A 27,841-nucleotide genomic window follows, 5' to 3' on the forward strand; every position below is an offset into this window, starting at 1 on the left:
AACTTGAAAAAAAAAGATTAACAGTCATTTATTTTGTGTTTGTCATTATGATAGTTATTACAAAGTTTACTTAACAACTTATATCTGCAAATTTTTGTTCAGGGAATTAGTTTTGTAGGTTGTTCTTGTTGGTAGTAATCCAAAACTGCTCAAAAGACCATGACAATATTATACAGTCTGTGTTAGAGCAGTGTAATAAAAAAATAAAAAATTGTAATAGCTTTGGAAAATTATTCCTAGCATGTCTTTTTTGTCCTTTGCTGTTTACATTTGTGTGTTTGGAACATAACACCTTTATTCTGTATCTTCAAAAACATGCGATTACAGACTTTCTCAACAAATTTCATGTCTTCATCACAGTACAGAAGCAGGGAAAGCAAAAATAATTTTTTGTGTGTGACTAACATCAACCCAGAAATATTGGGATCAGGAAGATTAATAATGCAAGAGTAGTTTTTCATTGCATAAAGTATAACGATCAATAGGATATATATGATCACATATTCAGCGTTTCAAGCATATATATACATTGTCATGTAAACCACAGCTTCTGTGCCCACGGTATTCATCTCCTGTACCAGGTGTGAGCAATGATCTCCTCTGTAGAATCATCTCTCTAATCTTTCCTTAAAAATTGTTAGTTTACGTTCACTGCAAGAAAAGAGAAAATATTGTAAGGGTAGGAGGTATATGTCAGTATAATAGTGACAAACAAAGCTCTGAACTTCAAGTGATTTTGCATTCTCTCTTTTAATAGGACAACAGCTCACTTTGAATCTTTATACTTTTGTCCTATTTTCCTCCCACATATCAATAAATTGATGAACACTTCCCGTTTTCCACTGTTACCACTTCCCCGTTCTTCCCCTTTACCCTACCAGAACAAGTCTAGTGTCACGCAGGGCATCCTGTTTACACTATCGTTAGAAGACTGCAATATGTCAAGAGGTCAGACAGTGTCCGGTCAGCTGCTAGAGGGCTCTCTACATTTCAATAAACTCCCAGTGACGTATGGCTGCGGATTTAGATATGTAAATAAGTGTGTGTGGGTGAGCATAGTGTTGATTTTGTAGGATGACTCCAAGCAGCTGGTGTATTGGTCATCAATTTTTCTGTTCTTCTTTTTTGAATTAAGTACTGTTCCATAATGAGCTAAGCAGCAGGAACTGTTCCATAATGACTGCAGTAGCGGGAACTGACCTCAGTGGCAGGGACAGTATGAATTTGATGTGTAATATTGCTTATAAAACTACAAAGACCACCCATCATTCGGAAGAAAAATGAATACCAAGGATGAAACTATTGCTTTTATGAATATATGATTACATAGTTGCATGTTGCTCCACAGTCTAAATTGGGAGAGAGGGGCAAGACCCCTACCCAAAGGGGGAAGGGAAAAAAAAAAAAATTCTTTGAAACTGAAAAGAATGCTGGGCACCAAACGCGAAGATGAATAATTTCTTCTTTTTTATCTTTTTGTGTTTACCATATTTCAGTCAATTGCTGATGGCGGTAACTTTCGTGATGTCCAATATCATTTGACTTACAAGTCTCATAATAATTACTGTTCATGATCAAATGACTTGTATTTTCAATGACCTACTGCTTCATGTACATACCTGTGATCACTATTGGCTCAAATCAATTAATATGACGGCATTGACAGTAGGGTGATATTTGAGTTTTCATGGAATTCATCGTATATTTTGACAATGCAATATAACTAAGGGCGTCATGAATTATGGTCAGGGACTGTAACATAGGCATTGTGGTTGAAATGAAGACATTGTAAACTTTGAAAGTCAGAGTTAATTATTCTACTGAAGTGTCCTCTGCAAATTGCAAATACAAGTTCATTTTACAATGCCCATCCACTACACCGAGGAATGTACACAGTAGAAGCTGCATGACGAATCCAACCTTGTCCTGGGGTTGGTCAAAAAGATTTCAGATTTTCTCATGAAAGCATACTATAGCAGAAACGATCATCGTATTGAAGAACTATGATTTTATTTTTAGCTCCGCTGTCAGCGACGCGGAGCTTATCAAATAGGTTGATTTTCCGTCGTCGTCCGTCGTCGTCGTCGTACGTCGTCCATCGTCCGTCAACAATTGCCTTCTCCTCTGAAAGTCCAATCGCTTTGAAATTTTATATGCAGTTCACTTGGGGTGACCTCACTTCAGTTTGTTCAAATCGTGGTGAAATTTGCATATTTGTATTTTTGGGGCATTTTTTGGTGTTTTTGGTAAAAAAATCTTCTTCTCTGAAACCGCTTGTCCGATTGCTTTGAAATTTGATATACAGTTTACTTAGGGTGACTTCAGTCAGATTTGTTCAAATCGTGGTGAAATTTGCATATTTGTATTTTTAAGGCAATTTTTGTCATTTTTGGTAAAAAAATCTTTAAAAATCTTCTTCAAAACTACCAGTCAGATAGCTTTGATATTTGGTACATATGTCCCTAGGGATGATCTATTTCAGATTTGTTCAAATTGTGCAGGAATATGCAAATTTGCATTTTTAAGGCAATTTTTGCCATTTTTGGTCAAAAACTGTATTTCTCAAAAAGGACTGGTCTGATAGTTTTGAAATTCGGTATACAGGTTTCTGTAGATGAACTAAGTAATATATATTGAATTTCTGATGAAGTCTGTAATTGTGTATTTTTCGGGCAATTTTGCCATTTTGGTCAAAAAATGTATTTCCAAAACTACTCATCTGATAACTTTGCAATTTTGTATACACGTTCTACAGATCACCCTAATGATATTTATTGAAATTATGATGAAATCTGCAATTTTGTAATTTTGGGCATTTTTGCCATTTTGGTCAAAAATGTATTTTTCAAAAAGTACTGGTCTGATAGTTTTAAAATTCGGTATACAGGTTTCTATAGATGGACTGAGTAATATGTATTGAATTTCTGATGAAATCTGTAATTTTGTATTTTTGGGGCAATTTTTGCCATTTTTTGATCAAAAATATGTGTATTTCCAAAACAACTCATCTTATAGCTTTGCAATTTTGTATACACGTTCCTACAGATCACCTTAATGATATTTATTGAAATTATGATGAAATCTGCAATTTTGTGTTTCTCAAAAAGTACTCATCTGATAGCTTTGAAATTTGGTATACAGGTTTCTATAGATGAACTAAATGATATTTATTGAAATTATGATGAAATCTGCAATTTTGAATTTTTTGGGCAATTTTAGCCAATTTTGGTCAAAACATATGTTTCTCAAAAAAGTACTGGTCTAACAGCTTTGAAATTTGGTATACAGGTTTCTATAGATGAACTAAATTTGATCTTTGAAGTTATGATGAAATCTGCAAATTTTTTTTTTTTTTTGGTGGGGGGGGGGGGGCAATTGTTGCCATTTTTGGTCAGAAAATTTTATTCTCAAAAAACTACTCATCAGATAGCTTTGGTTGACATGTTCTTAGGGATGATCCGATGTGATATATTCAAAGTATGATGACATCTTCAATTGTGTATTTTTGCAGCTATTTTAGCCACTTTTTTCTGGCCACTGCATTGAGCTATCAAAGATTTCCACCTTCTTCATTAACATGTGTCAAAAATAGTTATTCTCTACATAAACACAGCGGAGCTATATCGGCCGCTAGGTCGCTTGTTGATGTTATAACTAGATCAGTAAAATTACATACCATCCACACCAATGTCTCCTCTGCGAACAGGTTGCACGGTATTTTGGGTCAGGTAGGTGTTCTGGAAATTCTCCAGTGATTCAATCTTGAATTTTGAAGAGAAATGAGAACAATCACCAATCTCTAACAACACAATTTCATGTCTCTAAGTTGTGCACTATATAGCCTGGCAGCAAAAAAGTACAGAATAGTAACATGACAATGACTAATACGCCCATTTCAGTTTCAGTCCCACGATCTTGTTTGTCCATGCATGCAGTCACACACATTTGGATGACCAGGTAGCTGTTTGGGGTGGTTTAAGTACTGAAAATCCTGATTGATGATCACATTTTCATGACTTTTTGAAATGTGTCACTGGCCTGAAATATCTTTTATAAGAAAATTGGTATCTTAGAATCCAAGTATGAATGAAATATAAACACATCAGGAAATTGGAACCACACAGATCATTTGGAAGCTTTAACTTGGCACAATAAATATTATGGCTCAATGATTGCTGACAAGTTCAGGTATCTAAACTACCCAATAGCTGTGGTAATTCCTGCAATCATTACTTTATTCATTATCTGGCTGAGCCAACTCATGAGCGGTAGTGAGTTATAACCAATTCAAGAATTTTCAAAAAGTGCTTGTACCGAACTTATTTTCACATAAAATGTGTTAATTAGAAATGATTCATCCTGTGCCCCTTCGATGCCAAGGTAATTATCACCGCCATGGAATGTATTCAACCATGACTGTGACCCTCTAGCTGTTGCAGGGTGATGAGGTAATCATTCGCTATGCAAATTATGGCAAACTACGATGAGAAAATAATATTTCAATTAACCATTCACTTACCATATGGGAAATGTTTATATCCCCATATCAAGACCCTCTCACAGCACAGTGTGGCCCTCGTCTGCCCTAATTTTGGATTCATGTATTAAAACCTGACTCGGTGAGCCTGGTTTTGCTTCACATCGAGCTGGTCAAGTCAGACTGTTGTTGACATGTACACCAATGTAGGGAACAGATTAGACACTGTATACTGAACTAGGGGCTGGGAGAAAGTCTACCCATAGCCCTGCCCTGGCATTGCCTCACTCTAAAGATATCTAACATACTACGGAAGTGACTTATTCCTACCCTATTTTGAAGTTCTGAGTTCTGGGAAACCAAAGCCTGAACCATCTGCTGTAGGTCAGTGACAGTTTGTTGCATGGTGTACATGGCCATGTCCATCTCTTCAAAGTCTTCACAGCTTGGGCAGGCTGCAGACAAACAAACACAAAATAAACTGGTTCAATGGTTGACTTTCCCCCTTTCCGTTATGACTGGCACATAGTTACTGCCATGCACATTTTTACACTTGACCTTACAAAAACATGTACATCAAGATACTCAATTTCACCTATAAAAGTCAGGATTTATCGTTTTTTTGTGTTACAAAATAAAATATACTGAAAAATTTCATGTTTCTGAAGAGAAAATTTTGAGATTTTGGTAAGGGGCAAAACTATGCTGTTAGAAAATCACCAGCCCAAAGCTTGATGTTTTAAAAGAGCAAATTTTGTTTGGTCAAGATATAAAATATTTACATGCTAAAACTGACCTAAGGGATTGAGAGTTCTAAGAAACTTTGCACAAAAGGAGATAAATAAAGTTTCATGGAAGAGTGTATACAAATTTTATATGTATCTATGGTAACAACCTGGACTTTAAACAATTAACTTGCTAGATAAATGGCATTCAGAAGACATAATTACATTTTCAATGTTTGACTAATGCACAATGCCAACAAAGGTATAGAAGGCTTACTTGTTGATATGAAAGTTTGAAGACCTTCAAGAGTCAAAAAGAAGTAAATTCAAGTTTTTTGACAAAGTGGAGAAAAATTGTTCAAAAAAAGAACAGATGTGAAAGAACAGATGTAAATGATGAGTTTGAAATGGTGGAAACACAATTTTTTTGAAAAACAAATTTTTCCCTCAGCTACTAACCTCAGCATCAATGCTCCTACTAAAAGCAAATATTGACACAAAGTGAATAGTAAGTCTTGACTTGGAGCTGTGTATCAAAATCTCCAATCCCCACACTTAGCAATCAAAAAGCCTAACTACACCATGGGAAATTACACAAGATGAAATAGTGATAGCACTAGGACAAACAGACAGTGACTTCATCTTTGGCAGTATTTTTGTATAGCTCTGACTGTTTTGTAGGAAAAAGTCATCAAACAGGTAAACATGACATTGTACTGTTTTGTACAAATAATGTTGAATTTGAAATAAGGAAAGATTTCAAGACTAAAATATTACATTTATACATCTGTTCTTGTTACATCTTTTCTACCATTATCTCAAATATCAAGGACTATTAACTTTTTCATAATACTTTAGTCTTTGAATTCTTCAGTGGATATTTCCACCATATTGATAATCTGAAATGCAATGGCTTTCGATACCTTTACATGTCTGTTTGTCAGCACTTAGTCTGTAGTTGGACAGGCAGTCACACTGGTAACTACCGGCACTATTCTTACACATGTGGGAGCATCCTCCATTGTTCTAGGAAAGATAAATTCAGAAATAGAATGAATTGAAACCAGTCCATCCGCTTTGTGGTTCTGATATGCAGGTATGAAAATGAAAGAATACAGTCAGCAGGGTGATATCCGTGTTGTAGGTCTGAAATTAGCTGCCTTTAATTGAAGTGATCAACAATGGTCATGTGTTGTGTAATGAGTGTTGGCTGTACTTGTGGGTATAAAATTTGCAGTGTAGTTCATTTTTAATGATGGTGCAATATCTTAGTTCTATAAATAGTACCATAGAAGGTCTCATTTTTGAACATTACCACATTTTTGCTAGGTACTTATTAAATATTTTATAATCATTTCAGGATAAATCATATAAAACTTTTTGAATAATATTTTTGAATCAGTATGCTCGCCATTTTGCTATTGGCAAGTTTTGAAAATGTGTATACTGGTAATGTTACTGGTTTATGCTTTTGTGTTCTTCTACTGTGCCATTTTTGTGTCTGTCGCAATATTTTTGATTTGTACAGTTGAGCCGTTTGTGGAACGACTTGTTTTGCAATATCAAAACACTGCAAATGGCTGTCTCTTCACTTCAATACCTCAAATCTGATTGGGACACAATGAAAATTTCAAATCTTTTCTGAGTACCATAACAAACAATCAAATGTACGCCAAAAGTTTTTGGATTTGAATGCAGTTCACCATTTCAAAAGATTTCAGAATCAAAATTTATTTTCAAACGGTGCAAGTGTTGTGTGAATGCTGTGGGGTGAAAGTCTCCATCAGTGATTTGTTGAACTGGAGGGATTAAACAAACAAACAAATCCAAGTACTCACTGTGAGACACTCATTGATATCAATACACGTCTTTGAATCTTCAGGATCCAGCAGATATCCATCATTACACGTACAACTGTAGGAATAAGTTACATAGCAAAGATAAATACCCGAGAAAAAAAATCTTCATTTAATGAACTAATGTTCAAAAACACTAGAATAGATGCCTGACAAGGGCAAAAGTGATTGTAGAAAACCAAGAGGATTATGTTTTAAGGCTCATCAGTCCTGCTGTGCAATTGATATACAGGACAAATGTTGGTAATCTTTTGATGTAGAGCATATAGTTGGCAGAACCTGCATTAGCTATTGAATTGTAATTCACAGAGTGAGACTATAAATGAAATTATCAACTACAAGTTGCATTGATTGGCTTACTTGAATCCACCAGGTGTATTTTGACAGTTATGATCACATCCATCAGTGTTCAAGGCACACTCATCTATGTCTGGGTTAAAAAAAGACAAAGTCAGAATTAAATGGTAAGGTTGGTTGATAGTATGAGGGTGGGCAGGCCAGGTTTGTTGAGTGTAGTCTGCCATTGGTGAGCTGGTTTTGATGGGTAGAGTCTGCGGAGGTATTTTTTTTTTGAACATGGAGTGCATGGTGCATGGGTTGGTCAGTTGGATGGAATGGAGGGGCTGGGAGGGGATGTAGGCTAGGTTTTCTTGGGATACAGTTTAACCTGGATTGAGCTGTGAAGTTCCTGGTCATGACATTCAAGAACTGCATATACAGAACAAAAAACTGGGTACAGACAACTTTTATTTTCAAATTTTACAGTCGGCATTTAATTTACTTTTGGTAAAATTCACAGGCTTTAATATGCCATATTTTACCAGACTGTGATTGATGGCCTGTTCAAGGGAAAAACAAACTCAGAATGTTTACCTAGGCAAGTGTGGTTGTCAGGATCCATGTAGTAGCCTGAATCACAGGAGCAAGTATAGGATCCATTCAAGTTCATACAGTTGTGTGGCTGGTTACACAAGGCTAGACCTAAAGTACACTCATTATTATCTGCAAAAAAAGGGAAAAGATAGTTTTCATGTTGAACAATGCTTTACAGTGCCAACTATTGAGGATGCTGTGGTGACATTTAGATGTTGTATATTCATGGGTACTTTAGAAATGTGTATATAATTGTTGCTATCGCTTTTGAACAGGAATGAGTTGAAGCAAATCCCGATGATGATCCTGTTTTTGTTAGAATGTTCCATTCATGGTTATAATTTCGACAAAATACGAGTCAAATATTCTTCAAAAGTTACATGAGATTGATATTATAATATATGCTAGTCCATACCAAGTGATATTTTTGGAATGTACAGAAATAATTTACAAAGTGAATCTCTGTGCTAACTTTCAGGAAAAATTTGTCAGAAAATTAGTTGTACCAAACAATTTTACTTCTGTCTGACATTATTTTGTCAGAGTGACTGCATCTGTTTTTCGTTACAGCCTGTTATACCAGATCGGTCAGTTAGTTGGAGGAAAATATTAAAAAAGCCTTCAAAATACTCTGTAATTAAATATAGCCTTGCAGTATAAATAAAATTCACTGAAATGCAAAAACAAAATGGTTTACATTTAGAAACTACTACTGGTAGTTTTTTTGAGTAAACATTTCTAGGCTGTCAACTACCAGCTTTGGTGTTGAGGTCATTTTTAAAAACGGTGTTTGATAAGAAAGAATACTCTTTTCATCATATCATTTAGCTACTGCGACTATTAAAATTTTAAAAATTTGTGATAAGAACCAATTTGGTCTTTCAGATCATGAAAAACCAGGAAATATATGCGCATTTGTTGGTGTAAATGTTCATTTATGCTTTAAAAAATTGTATATAATTCAGACACGTATTGTATATGCTGCTGAAAATTACATCTAACAAGGAATAGATTTTGCCGGTATCACTTGAGTGGACTGTTGTCCTCATTGTACAAACAAGGAAATTCGCCCAACAATAGATTTTTGAACCGAAAATGCATGTTACCTAGCAAAAAAATAGATGAGATATAAAATGAAAGGACAATTAATGTAATTTACTACATGCCACAATATGGTGCAGTGCCAGACATCATTCATATAAAATATATGGCTGTGTTTTGTGAACTCCCATCAATTTCTGCTGTGGTCAGCAGTAAGCGTATATGCTGGCATATTATTCACATCCATAATATTTGCATATCAATAGGGTTTTGTTCAAGAGAAAAAAGAATACAGAAAAAGCAGATTTCATATGCAGGTGTCACACCCATTTTTCATTTTTCATTTCCACAAAGATAAATATGTGACAAAAAATAATCGAATACAATTTTTCACATTTTTAGTGTATCACTGCAGGAAAAATTGCTCTCCGGTCTGCTGGCTAGCATGACATGTACAGGACATTTTTGTATGTATTATTGGGCAAATTCTTTTATTAAAAACATGATACGAGTTTGCTCTGATGGCAGTTTCTCACTTTTACAGTGAAATAGAATTACCTATGCATGCTCTGTTATCCAAAGCAAGGTGATAGCCTTCCTGACAGTCACATCTATGCCTGTAAATAGAAAAGGTCAAAATTCTTACCATGCATAAATTTAGGAATTTATGAATATTTTTTGCACAGGTCACATGCAGAACAAATGACCAATCACTGATTGTGTTCCTGTCTTTCAATGTTTAACAGTCTATAACAAGCCAAGTTGTTGGTTATACTTTTTTCAATCAATCAAGCATGAGCAAACTGATTGGTACGTAAGAATTCAAAGGAATTAGCCACTGGGTAATGATTCGTGAAAACCAGCAAGGTAGAATAAATGTGTTTTGACTTGTAACATTTTAGGAATAGTTAGCGATTAAATATGCTTTAATCACCAAATTTTGATTATCAAACCATTCCTAGCTCTTTTGAAATTTGATTTTATTCCTAGATTAACCTCAGAAAACAAGAAATGATTGACAAGCATACCCTCCTCTGTCATTGATACACGTATGATCACATCCACCATTGTTGACGGCACACTCATTGACATCAGTGCATGCACTGTCACTCACGAGGGAGAAACCGTCACGGCAACCACATTCATAACCTCCATCCGTATTGATACATTCATGATCACAATCAGCAATTGATAGACATTCATCAATGTCTGTGAAAGGATAAAAAGCGTCATGGTTTGAGCAACACAAAAAATCGAAATTTCTCAAGATTTTGCTGGCACTTTGTTAGAGTAAATTTTTGTCACTCAAAACAAAATTTTATACAACTTGGCCTTAGTTGCTGTCGTATTATCTGACACTGAGTGAAAGATTTACTTTGAAATGGCTGGCAAATTTCTTCACTGCAAAAATATTTACATTGTATTTATAATAATAATACCTAAGTAGTATGGTCAATGCTCAGTGATAAAAACCAAATCAGAAAAAGAATGGAAAAAATATTTTCATGAGGTCATTATTGGTAATAAAAGATTTTGTCTCAGAATCAATTCTTGAAGCACCTTGAAACTTAGTGGTGATTTTTTTAAATATTTGAGGAACTGATATATATATATTTCCCTGTAAACATTTGTCATATATTCACTCCTAAAGAAGGATATCTCAAAGATTGATCGCTTTTCCTATTTCCCATGCACATGTCTGAGACTGCCCCACAGTGTGGTTTGGGAGTGATCACTTTGGTGTGGGCAGGAGAGCTCCTGGAAAATTTCTGATGTGTAATAGGGTTTCCCATTCAATCAGGGTTTCCTTACCTTCACAACTGAACTCATCCACCTGTTGATAACCTCGGTAACATGAACAGTTGAAGCTGTTGAGTCAAGCACAAATGCAATGTCAATAGTTCCATAATACTGGGACACCACTTGACCTCACCCTCTACCCCAAACCTTTTCAACAAACACCACACCCGCAAGGTATTCATGCAGACGTAAGTCTAGAACTGAAATTATAAAAATTTCTGCAGAAGTCATCATTGAATTAATATCGAATTAATCTGGTTATTTCCAGGTACAAACATTCATTGAAAGAGAATCTTGTACACTTTACAGCATAGTGACAGTATGCTATCTAACGACATGCTAAGATCATTTATTCAATGCTTTGATATCAAACCTATCAAAGAATTCAAATACAAACATCACAAAAAAAATATTGGTCTAACAGGCCCTAGTTTGTAATGGACAGGTTGAGTGTGACACAGTTGATCAATTGGATAACAACTGAACATTACCTTCCCTCTATGTTGTGACATATTTGTTGACATGGGCTGGTAGTGTCATTGTGACATTCATTGATATCTGAAATCAACAGAATGTAATTCATTTTTTACCATCCAATATACTTTACAAAGACAAAATAAGGGTGATGTGTACACCGTAGACTTGGCTCTGATCTGTTTTATACAATTTAATTTAATTTGAGTGGGAAAATAAATGCGGTATATTTTCCAACTGCATGGTCTTATTGCAATTTTGTTCTAGCATTCTTTTTCATAGTATTTAAGGAGAATAAACAATTCAATTCAATTCAGTCCAAGACTGGCCAACTGTTGACAATTTTGCTGCACTTACATATTCGATGTGGCATATTACTTGGTTTCAGGAGTTATCCCCAAGATAGTTTCAAAAATTGAAAGATACTTTTGCCCAAAGCTTCCTAAAGGAAGCTTTACCAATCCCCTGTCTAAATCAAGAAGGGGTCACTGTGTAAACTTCGGTATCAGAGAAATAAATTACCTAATATTTACCAACACTTAAATTCAAAATGGCCACCAGCCCTGTGTTAACTCTATTTGGAAAGATAAAATTTTTGATTTCCCCAGAAATGAGCGGTGAAAACTTGAACTCCATGAGTTTCAAAATGAACCCCATACATGGTAGTCTAAAAATTCACTGTAAAAGTTTGAGAGTCTGAATATCTGTTCCTGAAATGCATTCCACCTGAAAGTGAAATTTTCAAACTTTCACAACATATTAAAAAGGTATCAAAGGCAACCATCTTTGGAGAAAGATCAACTTGAAATTATTAAACAACATCTGCTGAGGACAATTGATTGGAAAAAAGAACACTTTTAACGTCCAAAAAATTTATTTTATATCTTCTGTATATTTTCTTTTAGTTGGACCAAGATACTATGATAACAGGCCAGCTGCATGATGAAAGCCAAGTTCATCGGAATATTCACTGACCTCTGCAGTTGAACCAGTCAAAGGTTTCATATCCCTCTGGACACTGACATGTGTAGTTGCCATCTGTATTGATGCAAACAGCGCCCTCAGACACTGCACACTCGTCGTAACCTTCAGCGCATTCATCAATGTCAGTGCACTCATCAACTTCAGGGTCTGTCCTCTCAAAACCATCAAAACATCTAAAATAAACAAATACGTCAAAGAAACTTGTCATGTTTGGAGAAGATCATAGATCATCAACAAAGTCAATTTTCAGGTGACATATTTACAAAGTATTACACATAAAACACACGTTTATCATTATAAATTCATGATGAATCCGAACTGATGACATCACTACTGAACTGATGACATCACAACTAATTGTTAATGACATCATCTCCGGATGACATCTGGTGATGACAACATTTCTCGTTACCTGATAACACTCCAGGAACTGTAAACATTTGAAATTTGAATGAAAGAGAGAGATGTAGAGCATTATGTTATCTCCTAGTTACCTGCATTGATAGTTGCCAGGCAGATTCACACATTGCTGTTGGCATCCTCCGTTTTCCACCGAGCACTCATTGATGTCTTCACATGTCAGTCTATCTTCTCTCAGGTAATAGCCCCTTTCACACGAACATTCAAATGATCCTGATTTGACCAAATGTAAAATTGAATTCTTTTAGAAGATTTTGTATTAAAATCTCACAATTGTTTGTAGTCTGATGGATCTTTACAGTGATGTTATTTTAGTGTCAAATGCTTTTTATTCTGAGAGTTTTATCCAATAATTATTGTGCATACAATTGGGTTATATTTTCTGACACAGTAGAGAAGGATATTACTTCCAGAGTTCAATTGTTTCACAATTGCTGAATCTTGCTGAACTCTTAGGATTCTATTAAATTTCTACCAATTCTCACTCTATGAATCCACAGGCCTTCAACTGTCCTAAATATATTTTATAAAGAAATATTATATTAGTCAAAACATTGAGTAAATTGTAGTACCTTCTGAGTTTATACACGAGTAGCTACATGGTCCCTTGCCATCATTTGATGCACACTCATTTATGTCCTGACATAAAGAGTTGTTCCCGACATCGATGCGGTAACCACTGCGGCACTTACACTCGTGACTGCCCTGTAAGTTGGCACATACATGTTGGCATCCGCCATTGTCACGGTCACACTCATTGATGTCAACACAGCTTGTGCCATTGACATCCAATAGGAAACCTTGCCTACATTCACACTGGAAACTGAAACCGAGCAAAGTACAATAAAAACAAAGTAAAGCATACACACAGGAGGGCGCTATCACCAATGATGCTGCCAACAGTTGACTTCAATTGTGAAACTATAATTTACAGAGATGAGGTGCAAAAGAATATCAGCCCATCATCACAACAACATCTCACTAATTTTGACTGGCATATTTACATTCACTTTTGGCATAAGTTGTCTGATACTGCTTCATTTCATATGAAAATTGCACAATCATTTGAATTGGCAGACATCATTTCAGAGGAGTCAAAAGTCAAGACTTGTAACAGAGCATCATTAAAGAAACACTATAGTATACGTAAAGAGAATCTGCTAACCTGCCCTCGGTGTTGACACATGTATGACAGTCAGTAGTAGGCAAGGCACATTCGTCGATGTCAAGACAACTATTAGAATCTTCTGGGTCAACGACATGGCCATCATTGCATCGACACTCATAGCTACCAGCCATGTTAATGCAGACTTGACTGCAGTCATGACGTAAACTAGTTGCACACTCATCGATATCTTATCATCAGAAAAAAAACAGATTTAGTGAAGATTTAGGTATAATGTGCTACAGTAACTTACAAATGTCAATACATTTTAATTGCTTTTTTGTATCCAGACCAACTATTTTACTGATACGCTAGTTTGTTATTTGTATCCTTAAGTTAATTGATATTATTATTTGTATCCTTAAGTTAGTTTATGTAAAACATTAACTTGTTTATAGCTCAATTAGCTGAATATTGCACCATCTTCGTTTTTCTGAAAAACAGTTTTTTGTTTTACTTCAAAAATTATATTGAAATACATGCTTTTCAACTTAAATATCAAGACAGAAATGCTGCAGATGGCACAGCAGTAGAGATTTTTGTTTGTTAGTGAGAGTTGAACTTGCTAGATGAAATCTGTAAATATTGCCTTAAGTTAATTAATTGCTTAGTCACGTAGTATATGATGGATCTCCAGAACAAAACAACAAACAAGCAAACAAAACAACAATTTCTGCAGAGCTGCAAAGCATACAAAGATTACTTTAGATTGAGTCTCCGGCACTCTTTAAAAAATAATTTATTTCATGTACAGTTGACCGAATTTCATGGCTTGATACAGGAAAGTAGGTAGCCTACCTTTGCACACTTTACCATTGGGACTGAGTTGAAATCCTTGTTGACAGTCGCAGTAGTAACTGCCAGGATTGTTTATGCAAATTTGATTGCAGTTGTGGCTGAACATGTTGAATTGGCCGGCTGGTCTTTCACATTCGTTAATATCTGTTGAAAATTTGAAACATTGAGGAAGATGAAAAGTTGGTGTGAATGCTATTTTCCTGCCAGTTATATGAAAAGAGACATAACTGGATATTTCAGAATGACTTTCACGCTAGTTGGTATATTCACATCATCTATTATTTCAGAAAAAACTTCAGCAGGCACAGATGTCATTGCTTGTATTCCAAATGAAATGATTTTCTTTCTCTTCCCATTGGATTTGGTCAAGAATTTACTCAGTATTCCTGGAACTTGCAATATGCTGCCCTTAACACAACTCACATATTAAAGGTTATTTGATTTGATATGTCAATTTTCTATGCTAAATGACATGGAAAACTTACTGTCTAGAGTCAGTTTGAGTTTGATTTTTTTCTTACAGATCTGTTCAGAAAGCAGCACTTTTGCACAGGCACTTCTTGCTAGAACAATTGTGCTTTTCACGAGTGACTTTCATATCCAGCAAGAAATGTTCTCTCTTACCTTCACAGGCATGTCTGTCCTTGGAAAGTTTGAAACCCGCATGGCAGGTGCAGTAGTGACCTTCACGGCCGATTGGATGACACAGGTGACCACATCCGCCATTGTCATCATCACAACCACTCCTCATTGGCACTGAAAAAGACAGTCAAATGTTCTCACTTGACCCGAGTATTTGTTCCCTTAATGTTTAAAAACTGCAAGCTATAATGTGAAGATATTTCAACAACAATGTCTATTGAATTACGGTACTGCCAAGTACATTAATTTTCTTCTTGGCTTCAAGGTCAAGGGATAGTTGCTGTAACTTTTCCCGATATTTTTACTTCAATGCAGTATAAAATAAATATACTTTCATCTTCTTCTCCTCTCGAAACTCTATTCAAAGTGAGAACAATGCGCAATCTCATTGTTGACAAATGAATTGTAGTTCAGATTTAAAAACCATAACATTGGGAATTATACATACTGACTGTTTTAGCAAGTTGAACCAAAAGCTATTTTGACATGACTGAGGGAGTAGTGCAAAAAAGTTAAATTTACAGACAAAAAAAACACTGGAAAACAAAGTGAACCAAACTACAAAATAAGAAAGATACCAATTTGAAAGTAAACAGGAATTTCCGTGACGCTTTGTTATAGCATATAAATGGAACCTATGAAAACAAAACATTTTGATACTTTTGATCTTTTGACCTCATTCCCTCCTATACCGGTAGAACTTCAACTTTGTCCTGGCAAACAACAAATTGAACGACATGTAGGGTTCACTGGGAGACATTCTGAGGGAAGTGGGCAAACACTCACCAACACAGGTACGTCCATCAACCGATAGTTCATATTGGGCACTGAAACAATCACATCGATAGCTACCCTCCGTGTTGATACAGACATCAGAACAACCACCGCGGCCATACTCCAAGCATTCATTCTTATCTGAAAAAAATCACAACTTATATGTCACAGATTTATGGAATTTAGCCATCACAGATTAAATAGGGCTATTTGCAAATGACATCATTTTCTCTCATTAACATGCAAAAATAAATATTTGCTTGAAAATTTTGATCATGGAAATTACAAATTAAAGAACATAAAAAATACTTTTTCATAGTCAACTGCCAAAGTAATGTCATGATGAGCACTAGAAAAGACATGAATGACTCATCAGATTACAAACAGGCAGACATGCAACACTGACAAAATTTGTCCAAATTTCTTGCCATACTTAGCAACAACAGCAAACCACTTTATTGACCTAATGAAATTCAAATTATCCATGGGTGGAAATGTAACTTGAAATGAACAAAACTGAACTCACTCAATCTCAATGATAATTCTAATTCAAATTAATAAAACATTCTCTGTGAAAGTATTTTTGAACACCACTCGTGACTGTTTGTAGCAGTATGTTTCTCAGACCTTTCAACATTTTTACTATCATTTTTCTTCCGTATTGGTTTTGGTTTCTACGTATGTATTCTGTTTTCAGTAATTTTATTGTATTATGTACATTTGATTTGTGTATGTTGTTGTTCAGAACCATTTGAAGAGTCACTGAACCTGGTCACCCCTAATTCCCTGTAAACAGGTCCACTATCACCTATGATCACAATGGATTTGGGCCGAACCATGGTGATGAAAGGGTTGAGTCTGACTTACCATTGCAGGACTTTCCATCTGAAGAGAGATAATATCCATCAAGGCATGAACACTGATACGAACCCACTGTGTTGATACAGATTTGGTCACATTTATTTTCATCTGTACGGCATTCGTCAATATCTGAGAAAAAAACAAAAACAAACACAAAATATTACTTTTTAAAACAAGGTCTTTGCCCTCTGAATCCTACCTTTTAGGTCAGACCAAAATGAATACGTAATCAATTTGCTGAATATCTGTGTTGCAGTACAAACCACAAAGCAATATTGATGACACTGATGTAGTTACACATAAATATTTGGATATGGGATACAAATGTCTACTTTATCTTTTGTTTTCATTCTGGTGGGATGTATGACATCCATACACAACATTCTACATGAACAGTTGTTTCTAGTCAGCACATACTACCACTTTAATCCTCTTCATCCTTGATGTTGTTACAATATCCTGGTGAACTTTAATGTGGAAAGTGGATCAGAAAATGGTATAATGAGTTGTAACAGAAATGTTGGTCAAACAACATTGTGTTATCAGCATTGTGTATGATGCTCTTATCACAAATTTCACGGGCTTCATTTTTTTGTTTTGGATGGTCTTAAGGAATTTTGCTCAAAATCTTGAAGTTGGATGATCAATGATATAGTCAAATTCCCTCATTTGTGTGTTAGATCTTAGCGTTTACGTGTTGGTTTATGACTTTGCTTGATCAGGTACAGTGGACTGGTCGGTCACCCCATCTCAGTGGTTACTGTTACACAGCGTTATAAACTGTTGACTACTGTACACAGGTTGGACTGCATTAAAACAGGAAGGTTGGTAAACTTTTAGCCAAGTTACAGATGGCTTTGATGTATAACTTTGATAAATGACTCACCTCCACATGATACATAATCTCTCTGCAGTGCAAATCCGTCAAAACATGAGCATGAGACCGTCTCATCGATGAAGTCACATCTGTGTTCGCAGCCTCCGTTGTCATCATCTTCACATGGGTTTACTGCTCTTGCTGTTAAAAAAAAATTAATAAACAAGACGGTGACATCTTTGTAGTCCTTGGATATTTATAGCACTTTGAACATCTGAGGAAATACAGCATAACCACCAAGAACAATGGAATTGTGCATGAGCTAAAAAAAGCTGTATGTTCCATAACATTGACTGTTTCCAGGTACCTCAGAAAGCACAGTGCATTCTGCAGTGCCTCTTAATTTGCATTCGGTTTTAGATGGTTTCAAGGAACCCATGGATGATTGTTAGAAAATGTCTTGCACTCTATACATGATATTAGTTTGCACAAGTATTCCAAGGCAGTGTTACATTCTTGTGCTATGAATAATGGAAGAACATTTGTTGACATTGCCAAGATGAAAAGCTCATTTGACATCAAAGTTGCATATGTAAGCTGGTATAACAGATTATTACAAAAATACCACAAAGGGTGTGCTCCACTTCGCATTGGGCAATACGCCATGCTTACATGTATGTCCTTGTGCATCCTTTGCAGTAGTTTTGTAATAACCTCATTATTTGGATGCACCAGACTGACTGAAGAAAATTGTCATATGTTGATAACAGGCCCAACAAATCGAAGACTAGAGAAAACTATAAATAATATAAACTATTGATTTCTAAAGGACACATTTGCCACTTAGTCTTACAGTAGGCTGGTACATCAATGTAATGTGATTTTATCAAATCTTTGTGAAAAAGCAATCTTTGAGGCTGTTTTTGGTTTACTCAACATAATTTTTAGAAGTATATTATTGCATTTACTATTTCAATCTTCTTTAAACTTATTCCTGAATTTACGAGGCAACACTTTAGCCAGCTCTACGGTATTTCCACATTTGCCAGTACACAGGTCAAAACTAATGATCGAAGACAATTAGGATCGAACCAAACAATATGCTGTTGACTTGAAGGTACTGGTAATTTTCAACACCTGCAGCTTACCTTCTGAACTGAACTCAGCCACAAATCCTTGGTTGTTGATGGATGTGTCTGATTGGAATCTCACTTTCAATTCATTGCTGTGAGATGTGACGGATTGAGGCCGTGCAGGACCACAGAAACGATCCATAAACTCTGTAAATGCCATGGATGGTGAAGAATATTAACATTGAGTTGGCTGAAGTGAAATGAACGGGGATGATTCAAAATACACTGCCCTATACTGCAACTTTCACAATTAGTTTTGTCCGCTTTTATGAAAAATCGTTTGAGTTATGAATGGTGAAAATGGCTTTTTCGGAATAAGCGACCCCAAAGCTAGCATATATGTAAAAATCAGCCTTGGTGAACTTTCCCCTTTAACATTGAGTTGGTGAAGTTGCAGAAATGATTATGGTACTCAAGTCATCTTGATTTGTCAAATCTGAACACAATTATCTTCATCTAAATTGATTACATATGCATATTCACCAACAAAGGAGAGTGTGACCTTTGAGATCCTATTTTGATTACAAAGTCAGCTAGCTGCTAGAATGGTTTCATTCCAAATAAATACATGCTGTAAGGGCGGAAACACATATGTAAATTAACAACCATGGCAACGATAATATGTGGCATTGGTATTGCAGCACATTCAAGTTCGACAATTATGTGCTAAGGTGCCTGTACATATGTAAAACCATTAAGTCCATTCAATTTAATATAATTGTACACTTGAATCGGCTTTGTGTGTAATTTTAGATGTACAGGATGTTAACTTTGCTTCATTTTATTTTTGTGACAACCACTGAGGATTTTAAAAATTACAGCAACAATAGCCGTATAATTTTGATCATATTTTCAACGTTTTTGTTCAAGATAACACGTACATTTCTTCGTCATCACCAGTGTTTCCCCTAAGGTTTTTGAGTGGGTGTGAAACTTAAGTGTTGGAGCCACAGAGGCGGCCATGTTGAGTATGTTATTCTGTATATGCTAATTTATCGAGTTTCGTAAGTCCGGTCATGAAGTCACAACGTACCCTGAACGCTTGCGTGTACTATGTGTTGGCAGCAACTGTGCTGCCAACGAGCTCTAAAACTCAAAATGTGGAAGTTAAAATTGGCACTGAGATTGCACATTTTGTCCCGAGTTTTGATGTTTTTCCTTACCAAAACTAACACTGATAAAAATGACTGAAACAAATGTTGCGCAAAAATGAAATTCCACTGCGAGGGCAGTCAGAGACACTGCGCAAATAGCGTGCAAACAAGTCTTAGAGGGAACACTGAGACTTATCACTCCTATTAAAGTATGATGATACACACAAGACATGTTAGCCTTGCAAACAACACGATCTGTTGTGTACATTTATCAGACGTTATTGTCGACACATGAATTCTAGTTTGGACCAAAATTCAGTCCTAAACAATAACAGACCTTCTGTTAATGCAAAATTCTGCATATTTCACGCATAATTACTCTGAAGTATGCAAAGTAAATGGACATTTGCGTAATCCGATTCGCATTGAAAAAAAACACATTTCACAGTCTCTGTAACAAAGACATATAGGATATTATTACATCCATACAGGCTCAGTTGACAAGTTGAATGCAAGGCATTACCACATCTTTTAGGGAGCAGGATATGAAAATGTATTATACAAACAAATAAAAAATAATGGAAAATGTATAAAATATCAACGCAAATGGAACTTTACAGAACAAATAAATAAGCAAACATTGACAGGGTCGCTGCAGAGTTATATTGCTGGTAAACTTTAATTGCATAATAGTAACTTACCCCATGCACGGCCCTGCCGCTCATGAATTTCCACAAAATCATAATTACACTGGTCATGGGTATCTTTGCCCTCCATGGAAAAGATGGCAAAGTTGAGATGGATGATGTGGTTTTCCGGAGCAATGATCTGATAGGTGCAGTTTTGATTTGACAGGTAATTGCCTGGGTAGTTTGGAGAGTTGAATGCTCCAGAGCGACCACGCAGAGTTCTTGAACAACCTTGAGGAAAAATTCCAACAAACTTTAGGGTAAATACATGGGACATGAAAACTGCATAATACATGTCTAGTAAAAAGAAAGAAAAGATGGTAGAAAATACATTTTCTTTTTCAGCATCAGAATAGAACTTTTACTGGTTATCCCACAATGCATTGCTGTTTACTCACACACACTCAAAACAACTAAAACATACTGATTTTGTGTTGTACAATGATTTGTTACACAAGAGTGACAAAAATTTGCAATGCCAACAAATGTCTCATACATTTTTCATCCATCGGTGATGAAAACGTTGGTCAGGGTGTAACCTGCCATAGTGGTCTATGAATAACATATCCTGCATTTACCCTACACCCAAAAAGTTCTGTGAGTAACGTACGCTTTGTATACACTTGCATGCACTGCATCATGGTACCAGTAATAGAACTGCCTAAAAGAAGAACCAAAACAGTATAATTCTACCTGATTCATAACTCGCTGCAAAGCCAGTCCTCTCTTCACTTTGGTCAGAGACAAATTTCACATACAGCAAATGACCACTGGATGTTATTGTCGGAGGCTTGTCACCACCACAATAGCGGTCAATCAAATTGGACGCTCCATGACCACCATCGCGAATCTCAACATAATCAAATCTGAGGGAAGACAAGTACATATCAATTGTTTTAGAGTCTGGGGACTCAGGTTAAACTGACCGTATAGGCAACGAAAACGTCTGCAAATTACAATCCTCCTTGCAAGTGTTAGGGGTTTGGTTTTCAAACGACAATAGATAGGCTTATAATTATGTATATGTCTGGTACGTGGCAGTGTAATTTGTATGTGTATCCATACTAATGTGTGATCTTTTTGGTTAAGTCATACATTTTTGATGATTTGCTACAAATGTTTTAGGAAACATGAGATTCATGTGATTTTCACTTCAAATCAATTTCTTTACGAGACATTACCTCTCTTCAAACTAACACCACTAACGCATTAAATTGGCTGATTTTCTTCAGTTAAGATATATATGAAGTTTAATCCTTTGAGTTCAAAAATCAACTTTTGTTGCCTTTATAGAAAATAACATAGCCAGCAACTTTCTTCAGATCTAGACAATTTTTGCCACATTTTACCCAAAATTTTGGTCAAAATTTGTAGCCATTGAAAGGTTATGTCCACTTGATCCAAAATTACCACAAAATTACAGAAATTTTCATGAAATCAAGAAAATGTTACACTTAAATTTTGGTGGGAAAAATTACAGCACTCAAAGGGTTAAGGAAATCTCTGTCAAAGCGACCGCTAAAATGTAGAGTGTGCCAGCTTGTACTTGTGGCAACTATACTTTGATGATTTATGAGCTTTTTCGCCAAATCAACAGAAAGGCAATACAAATTTTGAAATTAATATTACAGGTAATAATGACTATGTTTTGCTGTTCAGAATGGCTGCACTGTAATGCATACAGGATGTCTGGTTATTATGTACAAAGACGTTACGCACACTGATTGACAATAATTACATGCAACTAAACCTCTGTAAAGACTTTCAATAGTGATCAGGTACTGCTCTACGTCCATGAAAATATGTTTGGAAATAGAAGAATAACAGAATATCATGGCAGTTGAACTTCGTGATCTATGTACAGCCATGGACTGAACAGCAAGGTTGACAGGAAGCTGTGGTTCATATTTTTCTCTTGCCCTTGACATTTCACAAGAAAAGTCTGGTGCACATGAGGTGAATCAGGGGTCATGGTAGATCGGAAATTAAAGTTAAGCGCTTTGACATCCATAATCACTATTTTCAGTCCCATTTTTTTTTCATAAAAGGAATTTGATATAATCTCTAACACATTGTAATTGTTATTGATTTTTCTTAGTAAGTTGTACCGGGTATATGGAAAGTGAATTATGCTGTTCAGAAGTCTTAAGGATCTAGATTGATTAATATCTCATATGATACAACTGAAAATCAGCTTATTTCTCTACAAACAAAACAAGAGTTATCTTTTAATGAACAACTTGCAGATTATGTTTTTTCTTTAAACAAAGAAATACCTACTTAATTAGCTACTATTATTATACTGTATTACTTAATCCTTATTGGAGAAAAGTTATCTTGTTTTTGTATTACACTGTTATTGCCACAAATGTGATGTAAATCCTATATTTACAAGCAAGCAATAAAATATCATTATTATTATCATTATTATTGATTCACCGGTATCTTACATACTCACGGTACATGAAAATAAATAAACGACGATGTCAATATTCTAGAATACAGTAATTCTCAATGTTTCACCTGCAAGATGAACTGGATTCAAGTGAAAATGTCTCAAACTCCAGAGTCACATGATGTGATCTTTCCGCTATGATGATCCATTCACAACTTTGGAGTCTGTCATACAACCCCGGATACCCCGGACTTGTGAAACGACCAGATCCAGCTCTGAGACGATGCCTGCATCTTGTTGCGGCACTGGTGTTATGAACGATCAGAAGACAAAGAAGTCTAAAGGAATGAAAGGAAAAAATTATGTATGTGAATTTTGGACCTTAAGTGAATATCTAATACAACCTGATCAATATACTCCTTGTAAAACCAATTATTCTCTGCGATTTTGCAAGTGTTTTTATCTCCCACTGGTCAGTCAATTTTTACTCGTAAAACCAAGCTATGTTTTATCAATTGATGTAATCCCTAAATTATTGTGTAAGAAAGATCCCATGGGTTTGGGAAAATTTCAAACGTTTGACATTGTGTAAATTTCCATTAATTTCATGTGTACATTTTGTTGTTTATCTATATATTGGTAATATCTATAAATTTCTATGAAGTAGACAGCTAGAAATGTGCAGTTACACACTTATTATAATTCTATATTTACAGGTACCACTGCTCATGTTATCGATATGTAAATAATCAAAGTTAAAGTAAGAGCTGTTATAACGGCAATCACTTAAAAATTTGTCATCATGTGGTGATGAAGAAATCTTTTGTTTTTGCATGAATATTATAACGATCATCAAAATTTAGAAGTGTGGCAGCTGTGCTATTTGAGTCAACGTTTTTTTCTTTTCAGCAACAACAACAAAGGCTGCCAATTGCTACAATCCTATGACTGTGACTTCAGGATGTACAAGTTTTGTGTCAAAAATCCACAGGAGAGGATGTTATGGTATGCGTTTCATTCACACAGCTTGACTTCTCATATTGTCCTTCCTGAAAAATGTTGAGATCTCGCCCTGTCAAAAAGTTCAATTTACAGAGTTCTCCTGAGCTTAAAGACATGCTGTTACAGTATCAATAAAAATAGTAGGAAATGGTCAAGGAAATGGCCCTGAATAATGACAGTAGTGTAACAATTATCCTAAATGAGAATCAAACTAAAAAAATTGCATATTGTTTTTTCATTCGGGTTACTTTTTATAAACTTTTTTACATGAGTAGATTAGAAAATGTTACAAAGTGTTAAAACATAGGGCCAATGTCCCTGAAGCTACTATAGACATGGATGCAAAATTAAGTATTTCCTGACTGTATGAAATTATCTCACTTAGGTCATCCTAGGGACTTGTAAACCAATGTCTGACCAGCGGTTTTGAAAGAACAAGCAACTCAACAGTTGACAGAGCTCTGCTGTGTTATGTAGAGAATAACCTTTTGTGACACATGTATTGATGAAGAAGGTGGATATCTTTGATTAACATTGTAAGCGAGTTCTGTTGAATAAGTTGAGACTGAACATACTCAGAGAAAGCACACTGAAGATACAAATGTTTGAAACTTAAGAAGTTCAAGGTCATCAGGAATCTGTAACTTTCATTGCACTGTTTACACAGATTGCATAATTGCTATAAATAGCACATGAGGAATCTTACAGCCCAGCTTTACCATAAAACCCCTATCACTTTGACCACTCTTTTAAATTGACCACTCTATTTTTTTCCTCAAAACGTAATTTTATTTTATCCTTACCAAGTCAACCATAAACGGAAATTAGAACTTTCTCTATCTCCATCTCTATTGACTATTTTGAGCAATTTCTCCTAGATAACATACAGGGCACAATAAATGACGGTTCAGAATATGTCAAAGTTGGGATTCAGGAGAGTTGCCTTTACATGTTTTAATCCTCCAAGATGGTAAGCATTTCACTGTGAACTGTCAGAAAAAGTTGAACTTTCTGATAATTCTACAATAAAATTATTTTGGCTTTGATGATTTCCTAATTAATTTAATTATTTAAAATCATATTAATAATTTTTTTCTGGGTGAATTGATAGGGTTTATACAGTACAAGAATTACATACAATGTAAGTCCAATTTTGACCAAAAATGACAAAAAAATTCCTTAAAAATACACATTTGCATATTTCATCACAATTTGAACAAATCTAAGTTGGGTTACCCCTAGGGACCTGTATACCAAATAACAAAGCTGTCTGACCAGCAGTTATGAAGAAGAAGATTTTTTACCAAAAACACCTTTTTTGGCATTAATTTGCCTATTTTCAACAATATCAAAAAATTAAAAAAATTAGTTTCTAAAAATCATATTTTTCATCTACACAACAAATATCAAATCAGTAACTACTGCGGTTCTCAAGATATTTGAGTGGACGGACGCCTCACAAACGGACATACATACATACATACATACATACATACAGACTGACGACGGACGCCGGACGGATACCCATCCCAATAGCTTCTATAGACTATAGTCTATAGTAGCTAAAAATCATAAATATGAGATTATTTAATGACATAATGTATGGACCATGAAACCAATAATAACAGAAAACTTGTGTAAAAAGTGATCACGCACATAAAATAAGTTTCTAATTTCCTTGTTATACTTTCAATTTCCTCTGTTTTGGGAAAATAATAAGCTGCCGATATATGCATGCTTGGAACTTGGGAAGTTTAGTCATACTAAGCTTGATTGATTTTCGTTTCTTCATGACAAAATTTCTTTTTCAGGCATTATACTTCACGGGATCAACACCTCACAGTGTCTATGTACAAACCAAATGTCTTTCTGTTATATTTGCCTGCAAGTTTGGGAACAGGATGTCAATTATTCTTTGCATGGGAGGGAATGTTACGCTTAATCCTTCCAAGGTTCTTGTATTTTGGAATGCTGTTAATCTACTGCTCTGAGGAAGACAAAACAAAACTGAAGCAATCTCACAAATTACATAAAGATTACTGGACAGCCACAAGTGGATGTTATTGTGTAACCAACTTGTGGAAACATGAAGCTCATATCCTTTCTTTTCAAGTTATGACAAGAACAATGTTTACGGTACTACCGGTATAATGAAATCGTCAGTGAACAACACACAATGAAGGTGAAGTTAATCCGTTCTGATCGGATATAATACACTTGACAGCTGTCAATCAATGAGTCGATTATGGCTAGGATGGGAAAAACTTGATGAAAGAACGTCACAATCATATGGTTGTGTTTCTAAACGAATACATATGGGTTGATTTTGTTGTGGCAACCATGGTCTTACAAGCTGAAAAATTACTGAGCTGTCTTTCATCGGTACTCTCTACATAGGTTGGCAATTCCACCCAATGTTTTACACATCAAACTTTCACACGATTTTTCAACTTCCACAAGAGCTGAAAAAAAATAGTGTTGAATTTGATCGGAAACAATTGGGTTAAAGATAGTGCGTATACTCACAGTACAGACAAGCTTCCTCTAGCTGCACCCATGGTGATATATATAATTTCACTTGAAGAACCTCTCTGAACGTGTGGTGCAATGAACCAATGGGTCCTCTGCAAGGTCTAGTCTCTGAGACGTAATCTGGCGATGTCACTGGCTGGGTCGAAGCTCTTCCCTTTTCTCGGTAATGGACAGGAAATGAAGAGTTGGGTAACTGCAAAGATCGCTTTCTCCAAGACAGGAAACTAGTGGTTTGGTTGGGAGTTTGTAATGATGCACAATGCAGCCAATGGGAAACACATAGAGCCCATTTGTAAATACACAAACTTGAAAACAGGCCACTAATGGGGCAAGCTGATATCACCATACTTCTAATGTTGAGCCCAGAAGGGGTCATTGGATGGGGTCAACTGTGATTGGTACCGCATTTGTGAACTGCAAAACCACTTATACCCTCTGTACTTTGTTGGAATCAAACAATGTCATGAGAGAAAATTGCATGAGAGTTTGAGAGACCTCAGCGAAGAACATCTATCTATTTGTTCTATTAAAGATTCTGCTGCAAAGGTCACTTCCACTTGATAAAAGGATTATTTAAGTTTTATCAGTGATTACTGCTAAATCTGGATTATGTAATGTTAAAAATCACAGTGCTAGGAATGCTAGTTAATTTGCAAACTAAAAACCAGAAGTTTGCAAAATGCTCAGTAACAGTGGTTTATGTTGAACCTTTGGCAATACGGGACTAGACATAATCACGGTTTAAATTGAGGAGTTCCCAACACTATCACCTGTTAGTAATCACGATGGATTTACATATTTCATTTATGTCTTTAATTATGTCTGCGAAAGAGCAAATCAGCGTCTTTGTAACCATATGCCCTATTTTCATGTCAGAAGAACAACTGGATCAATGAATTTACTTTCAAAGGATTCAAGGATACCCTGACCAAATTCTGAAACAAAATGACCTTCAAAAGACTGTCACAAACATGCTGACACTCAGACCTAACTATGACGCTCAGCCCAGCTTTTTCTTCTGTGCAGAGAAATTGAAATCCTGTCCAAGACATGGCTTAAAATAGAACATTAAATATAAATCTATTATGTCACTTTCCTTCCTGCTTTGTAAGTGATTAAAGCTAACATTTAAAGATACTGGACCCATATAAAGATTTTGCATAAACACGTACGTCTTTGAATTTTGTAATTTTTGTTGTCCGTATAATGCTGATCACAGAGGTCTCTTTCTGCAAAGTCATTGTGAAATTACTCAATTTTAATGCTTTAACTGTTGTAATCAACAATAT

The 27,841-nt window shown here is 35.5% G+C and overlaps 1 protein-coding gene across 1 annotated transcript; it reads right to left on the minus strand.

Annotated features, from left to right (window-relative positions):
- Positions 1 to 26,933, minus strand: LOC139135760 (fibrillin-2-like). Its single transcript, XM_070703440.1, has 25 exons — positions 26,547 to 26,933; positions 23,147 to 23,356; positions 21,317 to 21,489; positions 20,636 to 20,854; positions 18,856 to 18,987; positions 17,777 to 17,908; positions 16,897 to 17,019; positions 16,042 to 16,170; positions 15,238 to 15,369; positions 14,614 to 14,757; positions 13,816 to 14,005; positions 13,223 to 13,473; positions 12,725 to 12,863; positions 12,222 to 12,403; positions 11,264 to 11,330; positions 10,785 to 10,840; positions 10,001 to 10,181; positions 9,531 to 9,589; positions 7,932 to 8,060; positions 7,419 to 7,488; positions 7,041 to 7,116; positions 6,126 to 6,228; positions 4,808 to 4,932; positions 3,677 to 3,761; positions 1 to 651 (listed from the first exon to the last, which is right to left on the minus strand). The coding sequence occupies exons 1-25, from the start codon at positions 26,576 to 26,578 to the stop codon at positions 638 to 640; spliced, it is 3,153 nt and encodes a 1,050-aa protein (XP_070559541.1). The 5' UTR covers positions 26,579 to 26,933; the 3' UTR covers positions 1 to 637.
- Between the last annotated feature and the right edge of the window lie 908 nt (positions 26,934 to 27,841).

The sequence above is a fragment of the Ptychodera flava genome, chromosome 6, assembly GCF_041260155.1.
Source record: "Ptychodera flava strain L36383 chromosome 6, AS_Pfla_20210202, whole genome shotgun sequence".
Taxonomy (NCBI): Eukaryota; Metazoa; Hemichordata; class Enteropneusta; family Ptychoderidae; genus Ptychodera; species Ptychodera flava.

Coding starts and splice junctions, on each gene's coding strand:
- LOC139135760 (XM_070703440.1), bottom strand. CDS start 26,578: ATGGGTGCAGCTAGAGGAAGCTTGTCTGTACT. Junction 17,020..17,776: donor AGATTATGTATCATGTGGAG/GTGAGTCATTTA, acceptor TTTTTTTCTCAG/ATATTGACGAATGCCGTACA. Junction 12,864..13,222: donor CTCGTGTATAAACTCAGAAG/GTACTACAATTT, acceptor TGGTCAAATCAG/GATCATTTGAATGTTCGTGT.